Below are 26,396 nucleotides of genomic sequence, written 5' to 3'. Positions count from 1 at the left end.
TGCAGCTGTTTTTTTCATCTTAGCCTGTATGTGTAATATGATAGGGCAGTGAGGGGGCACAGATGAAGTGGCTTGTTATTTATGACAATATCAATCAATGCACTCTATTGCTAAATGAATTAAGTAGCATTGCAATAACTGGCTTTTCTGCTGCAACTTTGGTTTTTAAAAATTGCACAGAAGAGTGATATTGATCTGCCTAAGTCTACTGCCATTTTATTTCAGTTCTTTTGCAGTGGAACAGAGTCCTTTCTACCACTGCCCAAAAATTTATGTAACCATAAAACTAGATTCATCTAAAGACTCACAAAAGGATTTGAGCAGATTTAAGCCTTTGAAATTTAAAGCTGGGAACCTAAACCTCTCAGGAAAACAAACATCTGGTTGACCCAGGAGACTGGACTCTGACCATTCAACACAAAGTTTCCCTAATTTCCTGCAGCCTTGTTTCTCTGGATACCAGTCAGATATTTTGCTGCTGCTTCTGCAAACGCTGTACCTCCTGAAGGTGGACCAACTAAGCAGGCAGTGGTCTCTGATGCTAGCAGTGCCCTTGATGTCATTAGGAATGGAAAAAACTGGAAAAGAATACAAGATAACAAGAAACAGACACCTTGGGAATGAAACACCTGTGCTCATTTGGAAGTGAAGGACTTGAGCTCAGCTCCGCATCTCATCTGAAGGAAGGCTCACCATGGAGCCATCATTTCTCCCATTGTCTGCCACTAAGAGGAGAGTCATTTCATTCTGGCTCACTGGGCCAGAAGATCAGAAAACCACAGGGAACCTGAATGTGTCTCTGGGCCACAACCACTCCCCTTATCATGGGAATACTTCAGGAAATGAAGCATTTGGTGTTGATCAGTTGTGCTTTCACCCCCGAGGGAGGTCCAAGGCATAAAAAGACCTAGAAGAATGACCCAAGGTTGCAAGAAGTATATGGCTGCACAGAGATGAAGAAACGATGATTTGAGCAATATGAATGCTGCCATTTCAGTTTGTAATCAGATATTAAGAACGCAGAAAAAGTTCAGTCTATTTGCCAAATCTGAATTACAGTGAACCCATTTAGATACCCATTTGCTTGAAAGCTAGCAGGTATAATTAGGCCAGGAAGGTAGTGATTAGCATGTGATAAAGAACGACGTCTAATTGCGTGATTTAAGACAAATTGATAACCGATATGCCACAGCTCACTGTCTATGGCTGCTAGACATGTAGGACTGCCTGCACTGCTCCTTCATCTGTGACATTTTGTTTAGCACTCTGCCTGCTGCTGCCGAGACAAATAAACCCTCTGGGACCATTTGTTGCCATATTAAGTTTTGTGCCTGAATGCATAAGGGTCCCTAGAAGGCAGCAAGAGGATTCCAGTTACTTTGTAATCTTACAGACATACAGCATCAAAATTGATGTTCAGCTTATCGTGGAATTCTGTGGTTATATCCAAGAATTTGGCTCTGTACCTGGACATCCTTCAGTTACTCTTTTCACCTCAAAGTCAACGGCTTTCTAGTTTTGGTAGAGTTGTTTGTTTTGTTTTTTTTTTTTTTTGTGGAAGGTAGAGAGCTTGTCACAAAATATTTTCTGGTTACAGAGCTGTCAAAAACACAGTCAAGAATAAAATGACTTCATAAGTAACAAGGGCTTTGGAAGCCATGAAATCAGACTATTTCCTTGAATGACAACAATAGGACAAAGACAATCAGGGAAAGGTTTTGGTGGGTATGAAAGCAAACACAAAGGCTGAGTCCCCCTAATTCAGTCCAATTTGACCACTGAACATCCAGTAGATAAAATGCAGATAAGGTATGTTTTGACATGTGAATCCGTTAATTTTTGATACCAAGCGAAAGCATCTCCAAAGAGGAGACACAGATGGCTTCTGTGTGAGGGTATTATTCTTGGTTTTTTCCCATTTGTTGCCTTTTTTTTTTTTTTTTTAAAAAAAAAAAAAAAAACCTGGAAGAATAAACAAGTACTGCAATCAATAATGAGGATTCTGTGAGTGTAGATCAGACTTTGATTTGGTGTATGCAGCTAAAGGAAATCTGCTTACTTCCACTTCCCTTTTACAACCTTCCCTTTTACTCGTACAAAGTAAAAGTCTGGACTAATTCCAAGGGACTAAACCAATTATGATAAATAGCTAAATTTGTGAATATGTAGAATCAACTGATCATTGCATAATTAATTATACTCCCAAGGCTATGGTAAAAACGTGGCAGCAGAATCATCGTTATTTTTGTCACGGTAATTATAAATCATCATCATTGCATTCTTGCAGATATGGCTGGATGAATGCCACCTGAAACTCTGCCTTCCCTCTGTGTCTCAGATTTGCTTCTCCACCGCCCTATGAATATAATTTATTTTTACACATATACACACAACTGCTCTGCATGTTTCCCAATTACTTCAAACCTGCCTTAAATATCTGTGAGTCTTTAATCTTGTAAGAATATTCCTTGCAGATCACCATTTCTGTTAACCTTTATAGTGATGTATGCATAACCACACGCACATATTTCTCAGGCTGGAATAGCACACATATTTTACAGGGCTATAACCAAATAATGTCCATGGACATAAACCAGTGTCCATAAACATCGATACCATTAGAAGCCTTCAAATACTAAACCTTTTAATACTAAAAGCTGACCTCCAGCTTGGCAGAGGGAAAAGAAGCAGCAAAGTTAGGTGAAGGATAGTGTGAAATCAAGGCCTTATTTCATGGCAATGTGCTGCTGCTGCAGTTTATTTTAAAAATCAGACAGCAGATATGCATTTGCTTCTAATGACTGTGGCCATCCACAAAATGTAGGCAAGAAGAAAGCCCCTCAAGATGAACCAACTGGCAGAGAAAGAGATTTCCAGGGAAGAAAAAATAAAGAAGGAGAAAAAACAAGCTTCAGAGCAAATAAGGCAACTGAGTAAGTAACTTTCAAGTTCAGCAAATATGTAATTGCAAAGCTCCAACACTACAATATCTTATGCTGAGCACCTAATTACAGGTGTGGGATGAAATTCTGGCACCACTGGAAGTTTTATTACAGAGTTATGTGGAATCAACATTTCAGATTTCCTCATTTCTAAATTGCTATGCTTCATGGCTCATTCTGTAAATGTAAATGCATGAGTTAAGTGCCCATATGTTTGCCAGATCACGGGCTAAAACCTTCATTCAGATGAGTAGTTACTTGTACCTGAATAACCTCACAGATTTTAAAAAGCACTGTTCGAAGTTATTACTATTTGCTTAAAGTAGAGGTAACAGGAAGTGTCCCATTTAAAAGGAGGTACTAAGAACTTCTAGAATCTCTGTAACTGTCTTTAGATCCTTTTCCCCTTGATAATTTTCACTGAGAAATTAATAACTAAAGGCTATCTAGGTTAATCTCTGCTATCCTCTTCACTATAATATATACTCTAGCTGGAGAAGCAAACAAAACAAAAGCAGTCTGTTGTGGCTCAGTCTAGTGGGAGAGAAGAGTAGTTAAGGGAAAAACAAAAATGAGAAAAGAAAAAAAGAAAAATATACAGGAAATGGCATTAACAGAGAAGGCACAAAGATGTTTTCTTCATTCCTGCAGTACTCAAAACTCCCCTTCTCCTATGAAGAAATTCAGCCAAGACATCCAGAAGCTACTAGACATGACCTCCATGGCCATCAGATGTCAAAGAGTCAGTTTCACAAGGGGTGACTAACTTTCCCTTTCTTTGTGTGTATTTTCATGAGTCCCACAGGCTCTGCAGATAGTGGGATAGCAGAACACATCAGAATGTTTTCTCCTCGCTATAGTACCTAAACTTGAGATTTGCTGCCAACAAGGAGTTGCTACCTGTAAATGATGTAAAATCGTGAACTACGTGACTGTAATACAAATCACAACTACTAGAAATTTCTGAAAGCCTTCTATAGGGATAGCCCTGGCTTTGGCTGACTGAACTTTGTTATGGTTTTTGGGGTGTAATTTGTTAATACTAAGTGCTCTCTAGAAAAGTCAGCTCCACACTTCAGCTGTCTGCACCAATGTAGTAAGAAACTTGGGTTCTAACTCTGGGATCTAACCCTGCTTTAGACATTACATCCCAACACTAAAACCAAGAGTTTTGATCTGCCTTTCAGAGGAAACAGAACCAAGAAAAGGCTGCACATTTCAGTGCACTAATCTCAAATCTTCTTCAGCATAAATCATTCATGGGTTTGGTAGTGTGCTTGTGAATTTGTAACAAGAAATAAGCATAAGTTAGAAAGTGTAAAGATATTGGAGTGCTTATGAAGGATCACGTATTGGATGCACATAAAAGCCTGAATACATACATCTCAAACTCAAATTAAAAGCAAGGAAAACCACCCATTGTAAAGACACATAATGAACAAAGTGACAGATGCTTGAACAATGATTCCATTGCAAAACAATGTAGATGCCATGACGTGGAAATCTTTCCTAAATCTCTAAAGAATAGGGTTTTTTTCAGACACTGCTTTACGGGAACAATACTGACGTGTGCCCTCTTCCTTGGAGACAAAGTCTTTTCCCTAAAGTACTGTGTGATGCAAGAAGGAAGTATTTGTAAGGTATCCTTCAAGAGGATGATTCTTAGTATCTGCTCTCCTGACTAAAATCTATCTCTATTAATTTACTTAGTAACAGATCACAGAGGGCTTCTCAGGAGGCATATTTTCAGTATTTTTCCTTATCCTATTTAACTTTTTTTTTTTTTTTCTTTCTTTTTAAACTGAGGCCTAAATGAGAAAGCATCTGCTGAGCATATGGAATTTGCAAGTATTACCATTAATGTATACTACTAACATTAAGATGTTTCCACCAGGCACACACATATTCTGACTGGCATACAAACACCCTTGGTCTGAAGGACTCAGCAAGGAGAGATGAGTAACTGTGGACCAGCTCTGTAGCAGGCACAAATGCTCTGCAGCATGAGCATTTGTGCCTACATTAAAACAGAGGTTCTGGTCCGACACAGAGGATGTAAAATGCACTTTAGATGTTCAGAAAGTTCCCCAGTGTCAGTAAACTGTACAATAGAAATAAAAAAAAATCTGAATGCTGTTACCCTGGTTTTTCTGAGTTTTTTATTAGCCTTTTGATTTTCATAAATGGAGTCAGATCTTTTAGTTACTGTAGAATATTAGAGCAGTTTTTCTACCTTTCCCACAGAAGTAATATAAACAAACCCTTTGTTTTTCATTCTTTGTCCTTTGTTTGCATATTTCTAACCTGAAAACAATTGTAACTGACAATTCGTCTGGCCACTGAGGCTGAGGGGTGGAAACCCCAAAAAGCCAATCTTCTGCTAGACCCACAAATGTATAAAAGTAAAAGAATAAACAAAGGGGTCTCTTCTCTCCGCTCTTTCAGCTGGGAGCTGGATCAGAGGAACCTCTGCGAAAATCTCTTGTCTGCGTGTGATTGCTTTGTGTGTCTCGGTGACAGAATGCAGAACATAGATTGCCATTTTCTTTTCATACTAGAAGTAAACTCTTGACCTACAATCTTAAGAATCTGTTTTCCCCCAAAGCACCCAGAGAAAAGATTTGAAAGCATCAGCCAAAACTGGCTATCATGCCAGTGCCAAAAGAACCTGCACCTCTTGGATCCATGGGGATTTATGGAAGGAGAGTGTATAGAATTGCTAGTTATTGCCAGAATTGCTTTAGTCTTTAAAACAGTTTCCAGGCAAAAGGTGTAAAGTTCTTTTGGATCAGCTTTTCTAAATTAACTAGGATGAGTTTGGATGCTTTCTTGACTTTCCATCAAGATGAAGACTCTCCTGAGCCAACCATCACATGGCTTTTAAAACAGTAAGTCTAATTTCCAAATGGAAGTTATTGTAAATGAAGTCATTATTTTTGCGAGCTGAACCTAAACGTGAAATACTCCAAGGCAAAGTCTTTCCATTCAAATTCTCCATAAAGTCTAGCAAACCTCTCCACAAGACAGCTAGAAACTTCTCCAGATAAGATCTGTCCATTCTTATCACTTATATAGGCATCTGCATATTTAAAACAAAAATGTGACTCACCTTTAGTTTCTCCAAGCACTACAGTTGACTAGTTTTATTTGAGTCAAATCTCATCTCTCCTTCAAGCTGTAACGGTGTCTATATATGGAACCTTTCATCATGTTTCCAGAACTGTGTTTGTACCCTCAACTCAGTATATTTATTCTCTGAAGGGTAAGAGATCTTCAAGAACTGCTGTGTCAGCACTTACTCTCTACTTTGGTTTGTGCTAACAGTTTATTTTCATGTTTGGTTACAAACCCCACAAAAGTTAACTAACTCTTGTAGAGCAGGTGTACGCAGCTCCACAAAAGTGTCAGACACACATCAAAACAAAATTCAGGGAAGTTAAATTTCAAAGGAGCATGGACAGGCTTACTTATTCCACAGACAGATTTTGCTCTTACTTATTTGTACCTCAAGGGATCTTCTAAGGACTTCCATCTTTCCCCATTCCCTGAGAAACAGCTTTGAGAATCAAAAGTACAATTGGTATAATAACCTTCAAGATTAATGATTATATAAGTTTTTTGAAAGTTCTCATGCACTAAAATTTGGAAGTCACTGAAAGAATGGAAAATATGCACCACATATCTGGAAAGGCAATGTATTAAAAGAGGTCCTTCATAATAAGAATAATAATTGAGGGGTTTTTAAAAATATCACTATTTTCACTATTGTTCTTTCTTTTATAACTAGAGAAAAGATCTAATAAAATATATTAAATATTTGGGGTGTTTTTTTCAATATTAATCATTAGAGAAATACTGTTTCCAGACTTGGAATATCCCCGTACAGGCATGGGCAGTTTAAAAAAAAAAAAAAAAAATCTCATAAAACTAATTTCTTAATGATGATGAAAACAAATAATTTTAAAGATCTTTATGCAAGCTAAAAAGTCCCTCTTCAGCCTAAATAAATAAATCTGTATTAGCTGAAATGACATGGGGTTTGGAAGGAAGGAATTCTGCAAAAAAACATATTTCCAGCAATGTAAAGATGAAGTCACTACAGAATATCTGGGTTTAAATAAAAGCAAGAAAATATTACAATTCTAATCGTGTGACTACACTTTTTTTTTTTTTTTTTTTTTTTTTAAACATATAGCAAGGTCACCTAAACTTACACATCAGTTAAGAAGAAAAAGCAAAAAAGCAAAAAAAAAAAAGCAAAAAAAAAGCATTGGCACCTGTGTTCATTGAAGGAAGAGTATTTCATTATCCTTACAGTCCAGGGATCCCTGAGGGGAAAGGGCCCCAGGGACAACAACAATCAGACCATAAAGGAGCAATGCAGCAGAATATCCACACAACCAAAGACACTTGCAGAACATGGGACCTTTGAAAAATAGCCTAAGAAAATTAAAGTTTTAATAAATCAGGGTCCTCCCCATAAATCATCTGGACCTATCTGTTTTTCCATCTTCCCATTCCTGCATTGCCACTATGCAAAGATCAAATCTTAGAGCTGAAAAAAAGTTTCTGTGAAGGCAACACTTTTTCAAGAAAGTACCTCAGAAACAGTTTGTAAGGGCCTCTCTATAGGTGTCTAACAGCAGAAAACACTGGGTACATTAACCCAAAGTGGAATTCAAATCTGCTACCCAAGGAGAAGAGGATGAGCAGAAATGAAAGACCCTCCATTTCTGCTGATGCTGACTGAACAGTAATGAAATTGTTCTTTATTTCCATCTTCGATACCAAATCTCTGGTCACTGACTATAGCTTTCTACCTCTCCATCTGTCTCTCTCTCTCTCCCCTCATCTCCATTTCTCTCCCTTCTCCTCTTTCCTGTCAGTTGACAAGTACATCTCATCACTAAACCTGGTGTCTAGATAAGATCACACCCCTCTGCCAGTCCTGGAGGGGTTGGCAATGGTTTGTTCATTGCTTGCCTCTCTTTCTCATGTACCATTTTCACTAGCCACAAGCAATAGGTTTCTATTTCTCTGCTCATGAGCTTCTCAGTACAGGATTAATCCAACATTTAGAAAGGGCTCAGAGCAAAATCAGTACAATCTAGTAACAGCTACTGAAGACCTGAACACTACAACTCAAACCAGTTTATTTATTTGGATTAATCTAATCTAACAGTGAATCAGCAGAAGTGAAATGACACACTTTTTAGCAGCAGGAAATCTGTCTTGTTTTACAGTACATAACAGTACCAATAAGAGTACTCTTGCCAGTTGGTTCCCTACAAAAGAATTGGTTTTTCAGACAGCCAGAGCTACTCAGTTGTTCCAAAAATTTACCAAACAACAGCAAAGAAACTCACTGAGCTTGGTAGGCATATGGATTACATAACTATTTGTTCCATATTTATTCAGAATTTGTAAAGGCACCTATTTCAGCCTTCACATGCCATGAAACATAATTTGCAAAAAAACCCAATGAACCTTGGTGTACTGATATAAAGAAGTTGCTGGCTAAACTCCATCATCTAAGAGGAAATGTCCTCTATTTTCCACATTAACCATCCTAGCATGCCACAAACAAAATTTTCAGTTTAGTAGAGACCTGGAGGGGAAAGCAACAGTGTTCTGGCTGTGGCAGACAAAACTGCTGGAGATGGTTTGGAAGACACTCAAGTTTTGGGACCAGACATCACCAACCAGACCCATGCCAACCACTCTTCCCACTCCAATCCATTAGGGCTGGCCCTATAGAGTCACACCCTATAGTTCCTAGCACAAAGCAGCACAGAGATGTGATCGTAGAGAAGATCCAGGATGCAGGAATGAGAAATTAGAGACCATTTCTCAGCCTTCCTGTGTGAAAAAGTTACAGGAAAGATGCATTTCAGGCAATTTGCAAAGACATAAGACTGGTAAGTCAGTGACAGCAGCACAAACTTTCAATAATGATGTTTCTTGCAATTTTTTCTGTGTCAGAGTGAATTGCTGCCAAACATCAAGCACAGAGAATTACCGAAGACACTGCTGATTGATACCATGTTAATATCAGCATGAAATTCTCTAGACTCCACCTTAATATCACTTTACAGTCAACCAATAATAAAAGCACATTGTAAGGTCATGAAATTCATACAAAATTCAGTTAGCTTAAGGCTAACTCCAGTATCTCAACAGTAAAGAGTTATTTGAAATCTAAGTATATCCATTTTATTCAGACATAAATCCATACAGAGTGCACTTAACAAAACCAGATATACTGACATTTTAAATTATCCTCCCAACAGAAGAACTGCCCTGGTGATATCAAGAAAGACAGATTTCCTGGGAATGTACTCAGGAGGCCAGGTTTGCAGCCAGCTCAGTATGCAAAAGCAGAATTAGAAGCAAATTAGTAACATCCAAACAGCATCTCAGAATCAGGCAGTCCTAAATCTGAACAGTCCTAATTGCCTTTTCAAAATCTGTAATAACACAGCAATGAAAAGTTCTGGAAAACCTTGCTTCCCTGCAGCAAGACTGAATTGCTTTCTTCATTCCTGCTTGAAAGTAGCAATTGGCTTTTTGTTTCTTCTCTTTCTTTTCTTAGAACAAAAGTGATGGAAAAGGAAATAATCCACAAATACTTAGCGCTTAACACCTATTTGACTAGCAATAATTACTGTGCATAAAGGAGTTTAAATATATCTTAATGCTAGTATAGCAGGAAGCATTATAACAAGACAAGCACAAACTCAGTTCTCTAACCCAAGCAAATAATGTGGGACTTCTCATTACTACACGTGGAAATTTTGCTCTGGTCTTGCTTGGAGGGTGTTAGGACCAGGAGCTAAAAGATGTTTTAGAATAAATTAGCACAATTATAAATCTGACAAGAAGATTAATATTCTAACTATGTTCACAATAATTAACTCACCAAAACAGTTCCAGAGTCATTATCCAGCTAGGGTAGAATGGGAAAGTTTACAGCACCCCTGTAGATTTATAAGCCAATTAAGAGTGACCCTACTCTAGTTTTCATTAGAAAAGCCACTGGTTCAGCAAAAGCTCACACGTGCAAGAAAGAAGTTTCCCAATGACAGGGAATGCAAGGGATCTTTATCACCTCTATTAAACACTTTTCCTGCTCCCCTGGAAATTACATATTCCTAATGCATCCTCAGCCTCCTGCCAAGTCTCCAGCCCACGCACAGCATCCTTGCACCTGCGAGAAGCACGGCACCACTGGGGCACTGCTCCAGGAGGGGAGCTCTGCTTTATTCCCTGCATGACCAAGGTGTCATGGTCCAACACTGGAGAAGCACTTCAGATCTTGTGATGCAGCTTTGCGGTTAGGGCTCACAGCCCCTCTCCCACCCAGAGCCATCTTCTGCCTTCCACGTGCAGCGGACAGCAGATTTAGCTGAAGGTTCACCAACCAAGTCAGCTGACAGCAGCACACTCCTGCTCAATGTGCACGGAACTGCACAGAGCGTGAACTATCTCCTTGCTATCTATGCCATTTTCCCTCTTCATTGCCTTTCTGCACAGATTCATTGTTCTAATATAAAAGCCTTCTCTGCCACCATCAGAACAGTTTCCCTTTATCTCCAATTCCACAACTCGCCCTTCTCCTTTCAAAACTTTGTATAAAGAACATCTCTTTTCTCCGTTTGTTGCATACATCTATGCCTGTTTCATCCCTTCCTTTGTGCCTTCCTGCATAATTGTGTTTTTCAGCTTTGTAAAGTATTTTTCAATACAGATAGCATAAAAATTGCTATCTAAAATGAAATAGCATTGTATCACAACCCACACTTTTTTCCCCTAGTAAAATACACAATTTGGACTGACTCAAGCTGTGATGTGTATGCAGGTAAAGCAAATTTTGAATTATTCAACACTTAAAAACACTGAAAAATCATTTACTTGTTACAAGCAATAAGATTTATGTTTTATGTCTCCCAATCAATAGCTAGTGTGTCCACACATAGCTGATTTATCCATATTGAAAATATAATTATGTCTAGTTTGCTCTGAACCACAGAGTCCTTTTGTAACAAGATTATTTAAATACAAATGAGGTTGGAAAATTGGTTTTAAATGGCTAATCTGTCTTGTCTTCAACTCCAGCTGCAGAATTTACTAACATCATAAACACAGGCTGAGTGAAAACTTAAAAGGTTTTCTGATTCTCCCCGCGATCTGTCTATGCAGTCCTCATTAACAGGGAAGTTGATGGGAGCTGTATGCAAGCTGGGAGAGGAGGATAATAAGCCTTGTAATCTCTATAAAGAGAAAGGGATTTTTACTGGTGATATGTCACACGTGCTGCTGGGCAAACGTCTGTCTTACTGGCAGCCCAGTAAAGAATTTATGCACCCCGGTCTCTGATGCACTGCAGAACATCTCTGCCATATGGGTGGACCAAACTTATGCCCACAGGGCTGGAAACAACTCCTCAGAGCATCAGAGAACCTGCAATAGGGATCATCAGACATTCACGGGATCATTAGGAAAAGTTCCATCTGGATGGATTTACCTGGGGATTACTGAAGTCCCTGCTGCCTTCCTGCTGCTCCCACCAAATGTGATCAGTGTCCCTGTGATATGCAGTGGGGAAAGGCTGGACCAGTGCATGCCCCTGCAAGAGACCACTGCAGTATCACCAAATACACCATGACCTTCTCTCTGAGTCATGCATGTGGACTGGGAGAAAATGCAGATCAAATGTGACTTGGGTTGAGGAGAAATTAAGGATTGGTGACTTGCCACCTCATGCTGAGGGTGAGGAAACTACTGCCTAAAATCCTTCTCTGACAGACCATCCCACCCACCCCAATCAAAAAGAAAAAGGGATAATGCTGGGTTTAACCGTTAATTTTCTTCATACTGGTGTATGTGATATGGGGGTCTGGTTTGGGTTTGTGCTGGAAACAGTCCTGATAATTGAGGGATGCTTTCATTCCTGCTGAGCAAAAAGCATCACTGAACCAAAGCCAGCACAGATACAGAATCCCAAGTCTGGACCTACCACACTTGTGACAGACTGGTACAGTGTACACTGCCACAGATTGTGACAGTGGAGGCTACCCTGGGGGGCTGCTTTCCCAGCCCTGTGAAATAGTCCACTACCTTAAGTCAAGGACAAGGGTTCTTTCCTGGGGGGGTGTAATGCAGAATTTCCCTTATAGCTACTCAAGAGCCAGATGTTTAGGACAAGCACCGTGTTGTGCTTGTCCTCATTTTATCCAAGGGTCTAAAAATACCTTTAACATTCAGCTGGACAGCACACTTCTATGTTTCTTCTTAGTTAGAAAAAAACCCTAAGGAAAAGTTAACTGCCAATAAGAGAGGAATACTGCATAATTTGAAATTATAATTCTATACATGCTTCTGAAAGCCGCTTTGGCTTTCCTCTTTGTGCTCTGAATGGCTCTCTAGATCTAATTTAATTCAGTGAAGCAAATCCAAAAGTGCCAGGGAAAAAAAGAATCAACTTTTTTCTTAGTTAGAATGAAAATTGTACAGAAGGAATTCTTGATCTTCATTAATTCCATGGGAAGACATTCAAGCTCCTAAGTGTTAATGAGTTTGCCAGTTTAGGTGGACTGAAGTATCTAATGAAATGTCAAATGAGCCCAATTTGGATTTACACTATCAGATATTTCCACCAGGAAAGTTTGGTGAGGCATCCTAACAAACTCTTCAAGTCCTCTGGGAACATGGAGCAAACGGTTCTTCTGGACTGGAATTACATTACTAGTTCACTTGGTCAGTGTGACTCCTAGAAACTAATGTGAGGGGAAAATTATCCAAATCCTTTGTTTCCTTTTCCACACCCAAAGCCTATCTCATTTTTCCTCAATTATATAGAAAATGATCCTCTGTAGTCTATGGTCGTTTCCATTAGAAACATGTACAAAAATTTTCTCTCCAGAAAGTAAGCATCCAGGTCTGCTGAGACTTTGGAACTTGTGTCAGGATCTGCCTGGAATCAACTTCATGCCTGATCACTCTAGTAAAACATGAGAGTCCAAGTTGCTCATAAATCCTAATTCACTGTTAAATGAATTGTTCTTGTTCTCATGTGCAATATTAGGTGTCAGATAAGAAACTCATAAATTGGTACCTTAGGACATTAAGATTTGTTACAGCAAATTCTATGTGTTGTCTTTTCAAGTTTCCCTTTAAGAAGAAAAATTTACAAAAGAAAAAAGTTCAAGTGTTTCCAGAAAGAAAAGGCCTAAAAAGTTTGGCACATAATAAAAAATTAATTTGTCCTAATATAAAATTTTAACAAGCTGCATAATATTTTCAGGCAAAGAAGCACTTAATTGACACCAAATCTGTAAAAATATCTCAGTATGGATTTCAGATTCCCAGGGCTGGAAGTCAAGAGACAGATTAAATGATCACTATATTCAGTCCAAAATGGAATTCCACTGCTTTTAAATACATACACACATACATACATACATACACACACATATATATATATAAAAGTATCAGAGCAAAGACAGCCCAATATAACTATTTAAGTGACAGGTGAAGCACTTGACAACTTCATGACCATCTTAGGACCAAAGTTGCTTTTCTAAGGGAAGAAGGATTTCATTAGCTTTCCCTGAATCAAACCATAATAAAGCAAAGTGATGATACAATGGATTTTAGACACACAGAAGTTCACCTCCCTGTACATGCATCTCCACTGCCACCACACACTTGGGGAAAAATTAAGCAGCCCTCCTCCCCCCTCTTCCTGCTGCATCCCACCTCACATCACAGTCATTATGTTCTGGAAGTAAAATCTGCTTTTGTGACACAGCATTTAAAAACAGCATTAACCAAAGAAAAAACATAATTCTACTTGGTTACCCTTAACATGCTCCCCTTTATTTTCGTGAAGAATCCTTTTCTTTTAACACCACATACTTTCATGCTACCAGGGCTATTGATCCATGGAATTACACCACATAGCATGGGGAGAATCCCATCACTTTTTACCCATTCACCAACAATTGACATTTTCTGTACACAAAGAAGGATGAAAACTTTTCTATCCACACCTGTGTGCCACTGCTGCCTCATGCACTCCTATCAACAGCACTCGGCACAGCCACACACCGAACTTGTGACACAGCAATGGTCAAGTCTGCGTTAAAGTATTAGAAAAAGCCTTGATCACTTTTAGTGTGTCTCCTAAATCATCTCACAACCCATGCTGCAGCTCCAGCCTTCTCCAGCTGAGGAGCAATTTACCACCCATCTTCCTCAGCATGATCTCTCTTGTTCTGGCCAAACACGCATAAAGCATAGAATTAATTTCCACCTTTCCTGGAGAAAGCACGGAGGTGATTAGCCCCATTTACCCTGGTGTGCCTGAATCAGAGCCAAGCAGGCACAAAAGCACACAGGTCATTTTAAGTGCCCTGATCATCTTCATCGTCTGAAAAACAATGTAGTCCTGAGGGCCTAAACTTGTATTACACAGACAGTCAGTGACACAACCCATTTAGATCAAAACACCCTGTGGAGCCGCTCAGGTCTGCTTCTCACCACTGCAGCACTCCTCAGATGTGAAACTGGAGCTGCTTCCCCAAATGCCCAAAAGAGCCTGAACCAGAGAGATCTGGGGCCAAAGACACTGCCAGTTCAGACCTACCCAGACGGCGTCGTCCTGCCTGTACTGCTTCCAGTTGCGGCCGGTGTCGCTGAACATCAGCGCGTAGCTGGTCACCCAGTCCGAGCTCCCGTACCTGCCCTGGGTGGCCACCGCCACGATCTCCACTCTGTCCCCCAGATCAACCTGGAGCCACTGCTGCTTGTTGGACTCCAGCGGGGACCAGCCACCAGCTCCTGAAAGGTTGGATGAAGAGAATTCAGATGACAATGATGGCAAAAATTACACTTAATAAAGAACCATTAAATTATTTCAGGTCATCACAGAGGACTCTACTTGAGCACGTGGCTGGTTTTTTTTAATATTTTAGTATTAGGAAATACACTACATGAGGTGTGCTTCCATCAGGTTATCTCCATTAACCTAAAGCTCATGTGGAATTTTGAATTTCTAAGACATTTTAAGGAAAATTATTCTTTTTCAGCTGTACAAACATCAATGAGGTTGGCACATGCTCAATCACAAAAAAAATAAAAAACCAAAAAACTCAAAAAACCCCGTATCTATTCCCTCCTTGCAATTCTGGAAATTCTGGCTTGTCACTTGCAGTTTGCTTTGATATTTTGCTTTTTGCTATGTTCTGAAAGAAATGTAAAATGTTAGTTATTTTTATTTGAGCCCGATTAAGTATTTGAAAGAATGGTTTAATTACAGCTTAGAAATGCATTTCAGATAATCTGTTGTAAAGCTAGAAACCATTTGATTGAACAACTAAAAGGACTGCTTTCACACTGGAAAGTAGGCTGTCTCTGACATGAGCTTGTAATTCATGTTTGTCTTTTAAAAGTAAAGATTTGCACTATCCCTTGAATGTCTTTAGAGGTTAAACAGACCTGTGGTAACACCAAGTCAGCGAAACAGAACCATTGCTTGCATTTCACCACTTTGCTCACTAAAATAAATGGGAGATTATGGTTAAAAAGCAAATCATTCCAGACTGGAATATATTATTTTATGGTCTCCTGCTTTCTTTTACATGTTAAAATTACAGGTTATGTTTATATTCTCTTAACTTGTTTCTCCTTGCACACATTTATTCCCTGCATACACCCAGTGTTCAATTCAGTCTTATCAATAAGCAACTAATGCAGGTATGAAGAACACAAGCCATCAACCAAGACGGCAAACGTTGAAATGGCCACTGCTTCTGCAACCCAACACCTTTTTGTTTTGTCATTATTAATGAAGATTGGAAAGCACTGTATGACTACAGTGAACACAATGACATTGGGAATAAAACTTAAACTGATCTGTCTCAAAGTTGCTCCATGAAAAGTTCATTGAAGTGAACAGAGTTGAAAGATTAATAAATGTGGCTTCTATCAATGAACTCTATTTCAGTAACTCTGCGCTTTTACAAACATCTTGTTTTTCCTGGATGGCACTGTACTTTCCAACCCACAACAGAAATCGCTTTGTCTAAGAATAGGTGTCAGAATTGTCATTCTTTACTACTTATTGATATAGATTTTATCTGAACTCCTGAAACAGAACCATATCTATTCCATACCTGGAAGAGTATTGTTCTGGCTCCCCTGAATGACTCAGCTTTCATTCCTCTACAAGAACTCTCCAGGGAAAAGGGTTTGCAACCAAACCGATGTATACTGCTTCTTAGTGCCATGATTTACCCTTTTCAATCACAATAGAAGTCTTCATCTTCACTGATTATTTTACCTGCCTTAAATAGAATACTCTCTCCTGTGAGAATACCATGAAACACCTAACGAGAATGCTAGGAATTTCATCACTGATTTCTTCTTTGATTTCTTCATAGCTCTTTTAACTACATATCTATACACAATACTATAATACCTTCTGTTAAAAGTCCTAACAAGGTTACCTCTCACACCATCATTTTTTTATTTTGATATTTTAAGTGCCATACAGAAAGCATGTTGTCTACCTTTAAGGTACAAACTACAGAGTTGTATTCAAAGACAACAAACTACAGATTTCTCCTACACACAATTGTGACTATTGTGCAGGAGAACCAAGGGCAAACTTCCTTTGGTTTGTAATATCCAGTAACTAAAATAGACTCTGAACACAAGAGTTGCTGCTTTTTGTTTTTTTCTTTTTTTTCACAGTCTTATTCCTGGAACTGATATGATATAAAAATCTGCTTCAGAAGTTCTGGCAAACTTGTTCCATTCATGACTCAAAAAAGCCTATTCTAGATATTTTCAGCACATATTAGAAGAAAAGTTGGCATTTTCATCTTTCCTTCATTCAACACAGAGAATGACAACTAGGTGAAGGAAAATAACTTATAACAAAATATTTGGTGAGTTTTCCATTAAAAAAAAAAACAAAAAAACCACCACCACAAAACCTTTGCTTTCTATGTTCTAGTTTATACATAAGTTCTTACGCCAAGCCTGTTAGCACAGATGCTTCCCAGTAGTACGTCAAACATCATAACTAAATATCTTCTTTATGCTTTCTCCCTTCTGCTGCTAGAAGTGGCAGGAATGTGACATGCTTTCCATAAAAGTGTTTGGCTTTACTGTGCAGTGCTATTTTCCAGCTTGAGCACAACACCACAGGCTTATAACTTCGAAGTCAAATAAATGATACACACTGAACAGAAATTTGGGGGATCTGTGCTGAGCTTGAGCTCCAAAATCATGGATTACGTGGCGTCCCTGAATGGCATCTCTCTCATCTCTCTTTACATGAGCATATTTGTCGGCTGGGAATGTTACTCTTTAGATGTAAGCACTGCAGACACAGCACTGACACCTGCTCGTAGCATCACCTCTCCAAAGCTGGTCTTACAAGAAAGATATCAGTTACAGGATAAGCCTTCACAGGAGAGCAGCTGCTTTATGTATTTTTTTCCTGTGGAGAAGAAAGCCCACTGTGTTTCCCTCTCCCAAACCTTCCACCATTACCATTTCCACAGGTGGACAGTAATGCTACTGCTAGTACGAATGGCAGCTAAAATCCCTGCAACAGAAAAGCTGCATTGGCTGCATGACTGAGGGCAGAACTGAAGGTTTTCCCACTGGGCCTCTCTCACTTCTGCTAATAAAACAAACACGTAGCTTCTGCTTGCTTCTGTGGTTATCCCAAATCCTCACCAAATACAGCTGTGAGTGGCAAAAATCAATACATGTTCTTTTTCCTCCACATTTACTCCATTACACAGAGCAGGTGGCACAAGGGATACTGGCATTTTTTCTAGCACAGTCTGTGTCTGCACGCTTCTTTTATGCACGTCATTCCTTACAGTGTGTCACCAACCCATCCTGTACTTTTTTTAGTAAGTAACAGAAAGCACAACCAAAGCAGTGCAATGTTTTAGAGCCCTTAGCTCCTCTGCCCACCTTGATGTTTGCCCTGTGGACTCTTTGCCAGCACAAGCCCAAGACAAAGGACAAGAAGGCTCTAACAGACAACAAGACAGGCTACTGAACACACAAATTACAGGACATCAACTTCTTTGAACAGACACAAGCATAACACAATGTCCTTCTCCTGCAATTGGGCACAAAGATATTGAAAAGGACCATGTAACTTTTATTAATTCTGGCATAAATGCAAACTAGACAAAAAGCTTGGCTTTGATTATGCCCATCAGATCTGCACACTTGTTATAGGTGTGTTAAGATGTCACACTGTCTCTCACACAAAAACAAGAGAGACAGGATGCTCAATATTTCCCCCTTCTGCCCACCAGGTTGCCACTGGCATCGACAGGATTCTGCAGGTTGTGCTACACCATCATTCCTCACAGCTCACACATTTCACATCTTCTGGGGATCATTTCAAAGGAGGTATTCAACATGGTAAAGGGAAAATACCCCAGTGGAGAAACAATACCACAGGAATCTGATATATTGTTCATATTCTCCATGGCAACAAATCATAATGCTAGAAACATGTGGAGAGCAAGGATCTGATGGTTTTTCAGTTGGATACCTATATGATTCCAAGAAATACGATCAAACACTTTTGTTCTTTCTCAGACTGTTTGTACATTTGGCCATAGTTTTTTCGAAAATTGCATTTAAGCCCAGTGTTACACAGTCAATGCTTTTTGATGTTCCCCAGGGCTGCTCAGGATGCCCATACTTAGTTGATTATTACAAAGCAAAGGGAATGACTATTTCTACCCTACATGCCTTATGAACAGCTCAAATGGCTTTATAGCGCTAAAAACTCCTGGACTTCCCACTGCAACTAAGTGCTTCCCTGCTGCAGAATTTGACTTTAATGCCCAGATCAAACACTTCCTGGACAGAAAACAAATTATTTTTGACACTATATATGCTTTATATTCTCATACATAATTGCCTATACTGACTACTCAGGCTGAGAGCTAATAAGAACTGAAAAATCTTAGGTGATACAGTCATACTGTAGCAGTTTTCTTAATATTTTTCATTATTTATTTACTGTATACAAAAAAGCTGATAAATCCCTCTCATGGGCAAATAATATATTTCATACCTCAGAATCATATTTATCAGAATTATACTAGCTCTTTAGCATTACCAGTACAGATTTATCAGCATTCTAATTAAGCGTTTTCAGCTGTTCACATAAAGCTTTACTCATGGGTACTTTCTGTGTTTGTTTTTTAAAATGGCACATTCCACTACGGAAAGCTTTTTTTTTTTTGTAAAACAACCACCTTTTACTTATTGTTATCTATTACTGCATAAACTTGATGAATTAGAACTTTCTGTCAACAAAGGACTGGGTTGTGCTTTATAAATTCATCTTCACTTCTGCATTCATATTTACAATATATTATATACATATATATAGTACTCATCTGGCTTTCTACCCAGAAGACTCTGTTCCCTGCAGCACTGTCTTATCAATTACAAACAAAACTAAGTCAACTCATTGAAACATTCAACATGATCAGAAAGCCACAGCCCAATCTTTGTTAGGAAATATTATTTCCTGTAAAGATATCTACTATTTGCATTCAAGTGACAGTCAAAGAAAGCTTCTATATCCACCATTGCTTGCTCCTCAAACCCAAGGTCAGGCGCTGCTTCGGCAAGACGTAGTTCTCTTCACAGTAGCTGGTATAGAGCTAATTGTGCTGGAAACAGTGCTGATAATACAGAGATGTTTCTGTTATTGCTCAGAATTGCTTACACACAGGCCAAGGCCTTTTCTGCTCCTCACACCACACCACTAGTGAGGAGGGTAGGGGAAAGCAAAATTTGGAAGTGGACTCAGCCAGGACAGCTGACCACAGGGATACCCTATATAACATCGTGCTCAGCACAGAAAGCTGGGGGATGAAGGAGGAGAAAAAGGGGGATGTTCAGAGCGATGGCTTCACTTTTACTCTTGATATTCTCTCCCCCATCCCACCAGGGGAGTGAGTGGCTGTGTACGGCTGAGTTGGTGGGGTTCGTCCATGACACGTGCCCAACATGGGCCTCGAAGGGTTTGAGATAATTACGGATTTGATTGGAATGTACTAGATTGAATTTACAGCTGTTACTGCTGGTTAGCTATTAATCAGCAGCTTCTGTGTTTGCCATGGGCTTGCTTCCCTTACTGTTTATTAGAGTCTACTGCTCATTAGTAGCTACTTTTTGCTTTTGCTGCTTGCTGTACTGCTTATCATCTGACTGCTGGGCCTGGGAACATTTTCATAACAGCAGTGCCCATGCTCCTGGGCTAGCAAGTGGCCAGGGCATCTTTGCTGCTCCTGTTCACTGGAACTCCAATACTTTTTTCTAGTAGTGATCTATCTACTGTTTCCTAAAACTAAATTCATATGAAATATGACAATACAGGGATTTTCACTTTTAGAGGCTCTACCTTGGAAATAAGCTAAGACCCAACAACCCAAATTTGCAACAGGATGTCAAATGATGCCCTAAATACTGCCAACTTCTCCTTTCTGGTACTATTCTTCATATTCATAGTTTCACGTGGTATGCAAACTCATTATCTGGACCTGAGACATTTTTGATGTGAAATGTCTGGAAAGTTGTTTTTCATGTTCACTATTTCTGCGGAGTTGTGTAATCATTGAAATCTACTGGAATTTTAAACCTAGTTGCTATTGTCTTTAACACCTACATTTTAGAATAGGCGCTCAAACCTAATCACCTTTAAACTCTTAAAATATGGGAACTCATCCAAAGCGAAAAGACTATCTACACTTCCTTAACAACATCTCTACAAGAGAAGTGGAGATCTTCAAAAGTAATAGAAGCTTTCTATAATAAAGGAGGAAATTGCTCCTACATAGCACACCCTCAGGAGCATAAATTAATGGCTCGATTCAGCTTGGCTCTGAATGCACTGCATACAAACAGCATAGAAAGTTATTCTTTGTAGAAGTCATTAAAATGAATAGTTTAGGCATTTCATGCTGCAATCTTACCATCTCGCCTGTTGAGTTTTGCAAAGCTGGGACTGTGAGTACTGAAGAGCTCAGAGGAACTGGTAAGGGCAGCTGAAGGCAAGGGAGCTACCAATGCATCATCACAATTATCTAAAAAGGAAAACAAAACATACAGAGGTCATCATATGAACAACACATACACCAACCTGTGCTATCTCCAGGTGGTGCTTTTTCTACTTAGTACACATAGACTGGACACACAGCTTGAATCGTGCTTGAATTCACAAGTGAGAACTGAAATTAACCCTCCAAAATGTCCCAGTCTGATGAGACAGCAACCACATGGGAGCTGCTGTTAAGACACTGAATGCTTGAAAATCTGGAAAATGTTGTCCTTTCAGTGAATGAGATTCGATCGTCTACCTCGCAGTTAAAGAGGGTATTGACTCTTGTTGCAAAAGCCACTGGAAGAGTGCCATAACACCCTGGCAGACCTCAGAGAACACCCCAGGTGTTCTGTGTCCAGAACAGTTTTTCCACATTAGTGTAATGCAGGAGTTACAACTTCATCTTTCTGTGTGGAAGTGACACACAGGAACACGCCATGGGGCAACATGTAAAAGTGTGTCAAGTGCTTCACAAGAGTCTCAGGCTGCACTAAAATCTCAAAATCTGAATATCTCCGTTATTTCTTCCCCAAGCTCACACAAACATGCAGAGCCAAATTAGTTTTGTTCATTCACACGAGCAGCCTCTACATTTCTCCCCCCTTTCTTTCACCTCTGCTTCTGAGGACAGAAGGGCTATGCTAACACTCAAGTGGAATTTTTGAGCCCATAATATTTGAACAGGGATGTAAATAAAGTAAATTTTCTCATTACTCTCACACAAATGCTCAAGAACATAAATGTGGGGTTTCAGTAGGGAATGAAGAAGAAGAAAGAAGAAGAAAGAAGAAGAAAGAAGAAGAAAGAAGAAGAAAGAAGAAGAAAGAAGAAGGAAGAAGAAAGAAGAAGAAAGAAGAAGAAGAAGGAAGAAGAAGAGAAAAAAGAAAAGGAAAAGAAGGAAAGAAGAAGAAGAAGGAAGAGAAGAAAAGGAAGACAGAAAGAAAGAAAGAAAGAGAGAAGAGAAAGAAAAGGATTTTTTTGTGTTTAGGAAGAAAATAAGGAAGAAGAAGGAAGACCAAGGAAAGAGAGATAAAGAAACAGAAGAAGGAACGAAGAAGAAAAAAGAAGAAGGAAGGAAGAAAAAAAGAAGAAGAAGAAGGAATAGAAAGAAAAAGGGAAAGAAGAAGAAGAATAAGAAGAAGAAGAAGAAGAAAGAAGGAAGAAGAAGAAGAAGGAAGAAGAAGGAAGAAGAAGGAAGAAGAAGGAAGAAGAAGGAAGAAGAAGGAAGAAGAAGAAGGAAGAAGAAGGAAGAAGAAGGAAGAAGAAGAAGGAGAAGAAGGAGAAGAAGGAGAAGGAGAAGGAGGAGAAGGAGAAGAAGGAGAACAAGAAGGAGAAGAAGAAGAAGAAGGAGAAGAAGAAGAAGGAGGAGGAGAAGAAGAAGGAGAAGAAGAAGAAGGAGAAGGAGAAGAAGCAGCAGCAGCAGCCGCCACTCTCATTTTTTGTTGAATCTCCGATGGAGCAAACACGGACCTAATTATCGGAGAAGACCTACAGGTCACCGGGATCTCAGGCCACCACAGTGTTTTTACTCTCACAGAGTAAACATGCAGTTTGCTAAGATTGGGGGTGGGGGAAAGAACAGCTACAAAAGACAAAGAATAAAAGCAAAACCTGCCTGATCGTTATGAAAAATAATTCAAATTATTCCAAACAGAGTGATACCTTTTCAATATTGAGACAGATTGCATTAAAATATTTCACATCTCTTTCTACAATGGCTCTCTAAAACAACCCAGATACTTTTGCAATCAAAATCCAGCTCTATAGGAAAGAAAATCAATGTAATCAATATAATTTATATCAGTGCACTGAATGATGGATCTCAAAAACCAAACTTCTATAGAAAACCCTTTCTATCTCTTTGACTTGCAAGAATAAAAATGCCTAGCAAGAACTGCAAGATAGATAAATTAGGGACAAGTCTGTAGTGATGTTGCAGCCATGAGGATAACAAGCCAACAAAACAAGTATCATGGTCCTGAGCAGACTCCCTATGACTTACACCCTTTGAATCTCAAAGAGAACTTCTGAAGGGTCTACAGAGTGCCAGTCTCCTGGTACTCCATGAGACCAGGCCATAACTGTTTTATCTGACTTAAAAGAATCCCAAACAAAACAACTATACATTGAAGGTCTTAAATTCACTGCCACTCTTGACCTGAACAGAGATTTAAACAAAAATTGGAAATGACGAGTTCATAAGGGCACTGAATTCACCCAAACCTCTGCATTCTACAAAAAAAAGCAGCGGGGTTGGGAACCTCTCAAAAGAAGGTCCAAAATCCTAGCAGACAGATCCACAGGACTATTCAGCAACACTTAAAACATGAGGCTGGAAATAGCAGAGATTTCACTTTAAACAGTGACTAGACTGTTGGTTGCTCCTGGGCCACGAGAGAACTCAGCACATCAATCAGCCTGTGATCCAGTTGTCCATCACTGTTCCCCAAAGGTAGGACTGGAGACCTACAGGACATGAAGTATCTCAGCATCACAGCAAGAGGAAACCATTTCAGTGCAACATATTTAAGGTTTTCCTGGGATCTCTAAAGGCTCCAGGCTGAGAAGTGACAATTAGCTCCTGAAACTATGAGATGCTTTGTCTAAATTTCCGTATCCTTTGTTTCTGTCCCAATGCACATTCATCTGTATCTCTGCTGCTACAGCACTACAACGTCATTTCCACACTAAATTCTGGGACCATTATTTTGCTTTGTTAATTAAAAAAAAAAAAAAAAAAAAAAAAAAAAAAAAAAAAAAAACTGCTGAACTACAGCTAGGAAACCTTCCCTGAATTAATATCTAACTATAAAAAAATGTAAGTTTAAGGCTTCAGGATTTAGGACAGCATTAAAAAATTGATGATAGTTCTGAGAGCACCAGGACTAATGCAGCCCAACTTTCAACAGATAAGAGAGTAATGATTGATTGACTCAGAGCACGTGAAGGAATTTCCTCCAAGTGAAGATTATTTTTGAATGGATACTCTGACAAGATGCAAGGTCACTCTTCCGCGCTTCATTCAGTCAAAACTAACTTTGCACTGGAGGCTGAGCCAAGAGCTCAACATGCACAGACCTACAATGCAGAATATGGCACAGTTTTTACACAGCAAATGAAATATGAGAGTACAGCAAAGTGCTTGGGATTCACCAGTCAACTTGTACATGCACAATAATTCAGATCATTTGCAGGACAGGTCTGATAAAACCCCTCTCTGAGACCCAACACGTACACATTTGAGACTGATATCTTTTTGTAAAATTTAGCTAAATAGGGTACAGAGTTAAAAAAAGGTGGGGTATGCATGTACACCAAGAGTGATTCCATTTGCCCTGCCCTCCATTTCTGTGAGAAGGCAATATTGAAAAGCAAAAAACCACCATAGACACACCTCTCAAAATTAAAAAACTCTCCAGTAAAGGATGTTATTATCATGTTTCCTTTTGTGATGCATGCAGACAAGAAAGAGATGAAAAATTTTGTGCTTATGCAAGATCAGAGAAGACCCATGGTAAAACCAAAAGCAAAACCAGCATATTCTAATTTCCACCATATAATCCCAGCACACACATTTCAAGAGGCTTCATACTCCCCAGCTTGATGTGAGGAAAAAAAAAAAAAACAAAAACAACACATTTCAGGTGCTCCCACATTTACAGCTCCTTACCAGTAGCTCCTGACCTATTTCTCTATTTGCTTTGGAAGTTTGCCAGTCAGAACAGGAACTTTGCTTTTTGGAGTTAACTGCATTATATGCCTATTAAAAACATTGGTTTTTACAATGACTAATCCTACAGTAAAGAACCATTTCAAACACCTGGACACTCACAAAAGTGGATTTACTAGCCAGTTCAGTTGTTTTCTCCTATGTTTTCCTTGACAGGATAATTAGCAAAGAAATTATGAAAAAGAAGGTCTAATTGTGCCTATTAATGCAAAACACGCAACAATACAGATGTTGCTTTGCATTTGAGAAAAGGGCGCTGACCTTGAATATGCCAACTTCTGCAAAACAAGCAGTTACTGACAGCATTTACAGTGTCATGAGTGTTAACAGAACTTTCATAAGCGATCTCACTTCTGGAATTAAGAAAAATAGCTACATATATCATCCTGAATTTTCTGGGTTTTATTCACTAATGATATTTAGAAAATAATGATAAAATTAACAAAAATAAACCAAAAAACACCAAGAAACAGCACAACAAAAAAACCCAGAAGTTAATCTGTAATCTTTTTATTTTCATACCAGGAAGTTGGTTTATTGATTAGTTTTGATTCTTTTCTTGTAGCTTTAATTACCCTCCAAACAGGAGGAAAGAAATATCTTCTCCCTCTTTGCCCATGTATTTTAATTTTTTTTACTGAATGCTTTGGACAACCCCACAAACATAAATGTTATCATTCAAAATCATCCAAGTGACATTTAGACACTAACTCTTAGGCTTCTTTGAAACATTCCAGATAATACAAGCTTTAGCTAATAGTACACAAAAAGGAATTTCAGAGGAGGCCTTTCGCCCAAATACCTGATAAAGCTCTGTATGTTGTGAAGGCCTTCAACATCTGTGACATGTATGAAAAAGTAACTAAAAAATATGTATCCAAGTCATAGAGAAACAGTATTTCAAATGCTCTTGAAGAACAGCAGGTTTCTCAAATACAGCTAACGTATTACCAAAACAGAGTTTGCACAGAAATCAGAGATTCAGACAAACTTTACTAGTTTTTCCAGTATACATTTCACACTGGTGTTGGTACACTTGGCATGATCCAGTTTATGACCTTCTTCAAGGCTGAGACAGCCCTCAGCAGCAGCAATTGGTACAAATTAAGAAAATTTGTAATTAGTGGGCACTGAAGACATTTAGAAAATCACAAATCCCAGAAACCCATCGTGGTCATTCTAATGCTTCTTGGAGCAGGTCCTTTGAAAGGGATCAATCCCTGGAACACAGGCAGGGTCATTACAGGCACAAACTGAGATGTGTTAACAAACTTGCTCTGTTCCAATTTCCCTCGTTCATCTGAAGGGTCAGTGGGACAAAACACATTGATTTCCACTTGTGCAGGCCATCCAGAAAGGTCACTAATATCTCCTGAACAAAAGCTTTGATAAAGAGGACACCAACAGTGTCCTGGGCTCCATGGATTTTCCAAACATCAGCCTCTGACTGCTTGGTACTGCTGTACCTTCACCAGGACAAATGTGCAGAAAATACTTTATTGCAAAGTTTGCGCCTTTTTTTTTTTTTTTTTTTTTTTTTTTTTTTTTAATTGTGGTAGTA

At 39.0% G+C, this 26,396-nt stretch overlaps 1 protein-coding gene across 1 annotated transcript in view; it reads right to left on the bottom strand.

Annotated features, from left to right (window-relative positions):
• CNTNAP5 (contactin associated protein family member 5) overlaps window positions 1-26,396 on the bottom strand; it is a 270,985-nt gene that overhangs the window by 180,399 nt on the left and 64,190 nt on the right. The window contains exons 2-3 of the mRNA XM_040068846.2: window positions 20,978-21,088; window positions 14,590-14,783 (exon numbers count right to left, since the gene is read on the bottom strand). Of these exons, the coding sequence (XP_039924780.1) occupies window positions 14,590-14,783; window positions 20,978-21,088 (305 nt within the window). The remainder of the gene's footprint in view (window positions 1-14,589; window positions 14,784-20,977; window positions 21,089-26,396) is intronic.

This window comes from Hirundo rustica, chromosome 7 (assembly GCF_015227805.2).
Source record: "Hirundo rustica isolate bHirRus1 chromosome 7, bHirRus1.pri.v3, whole genome shotgun sequence".
Taxonomy (NCBI): Eukaryota; Metazoa; Chordata; class Aves; order Passeriformes; family Hirundinidae; genus Hirundo; species Hirundo rustica.
This window is presented reverse-complemented; position numbering and strand designations above follow the sequence as displayed.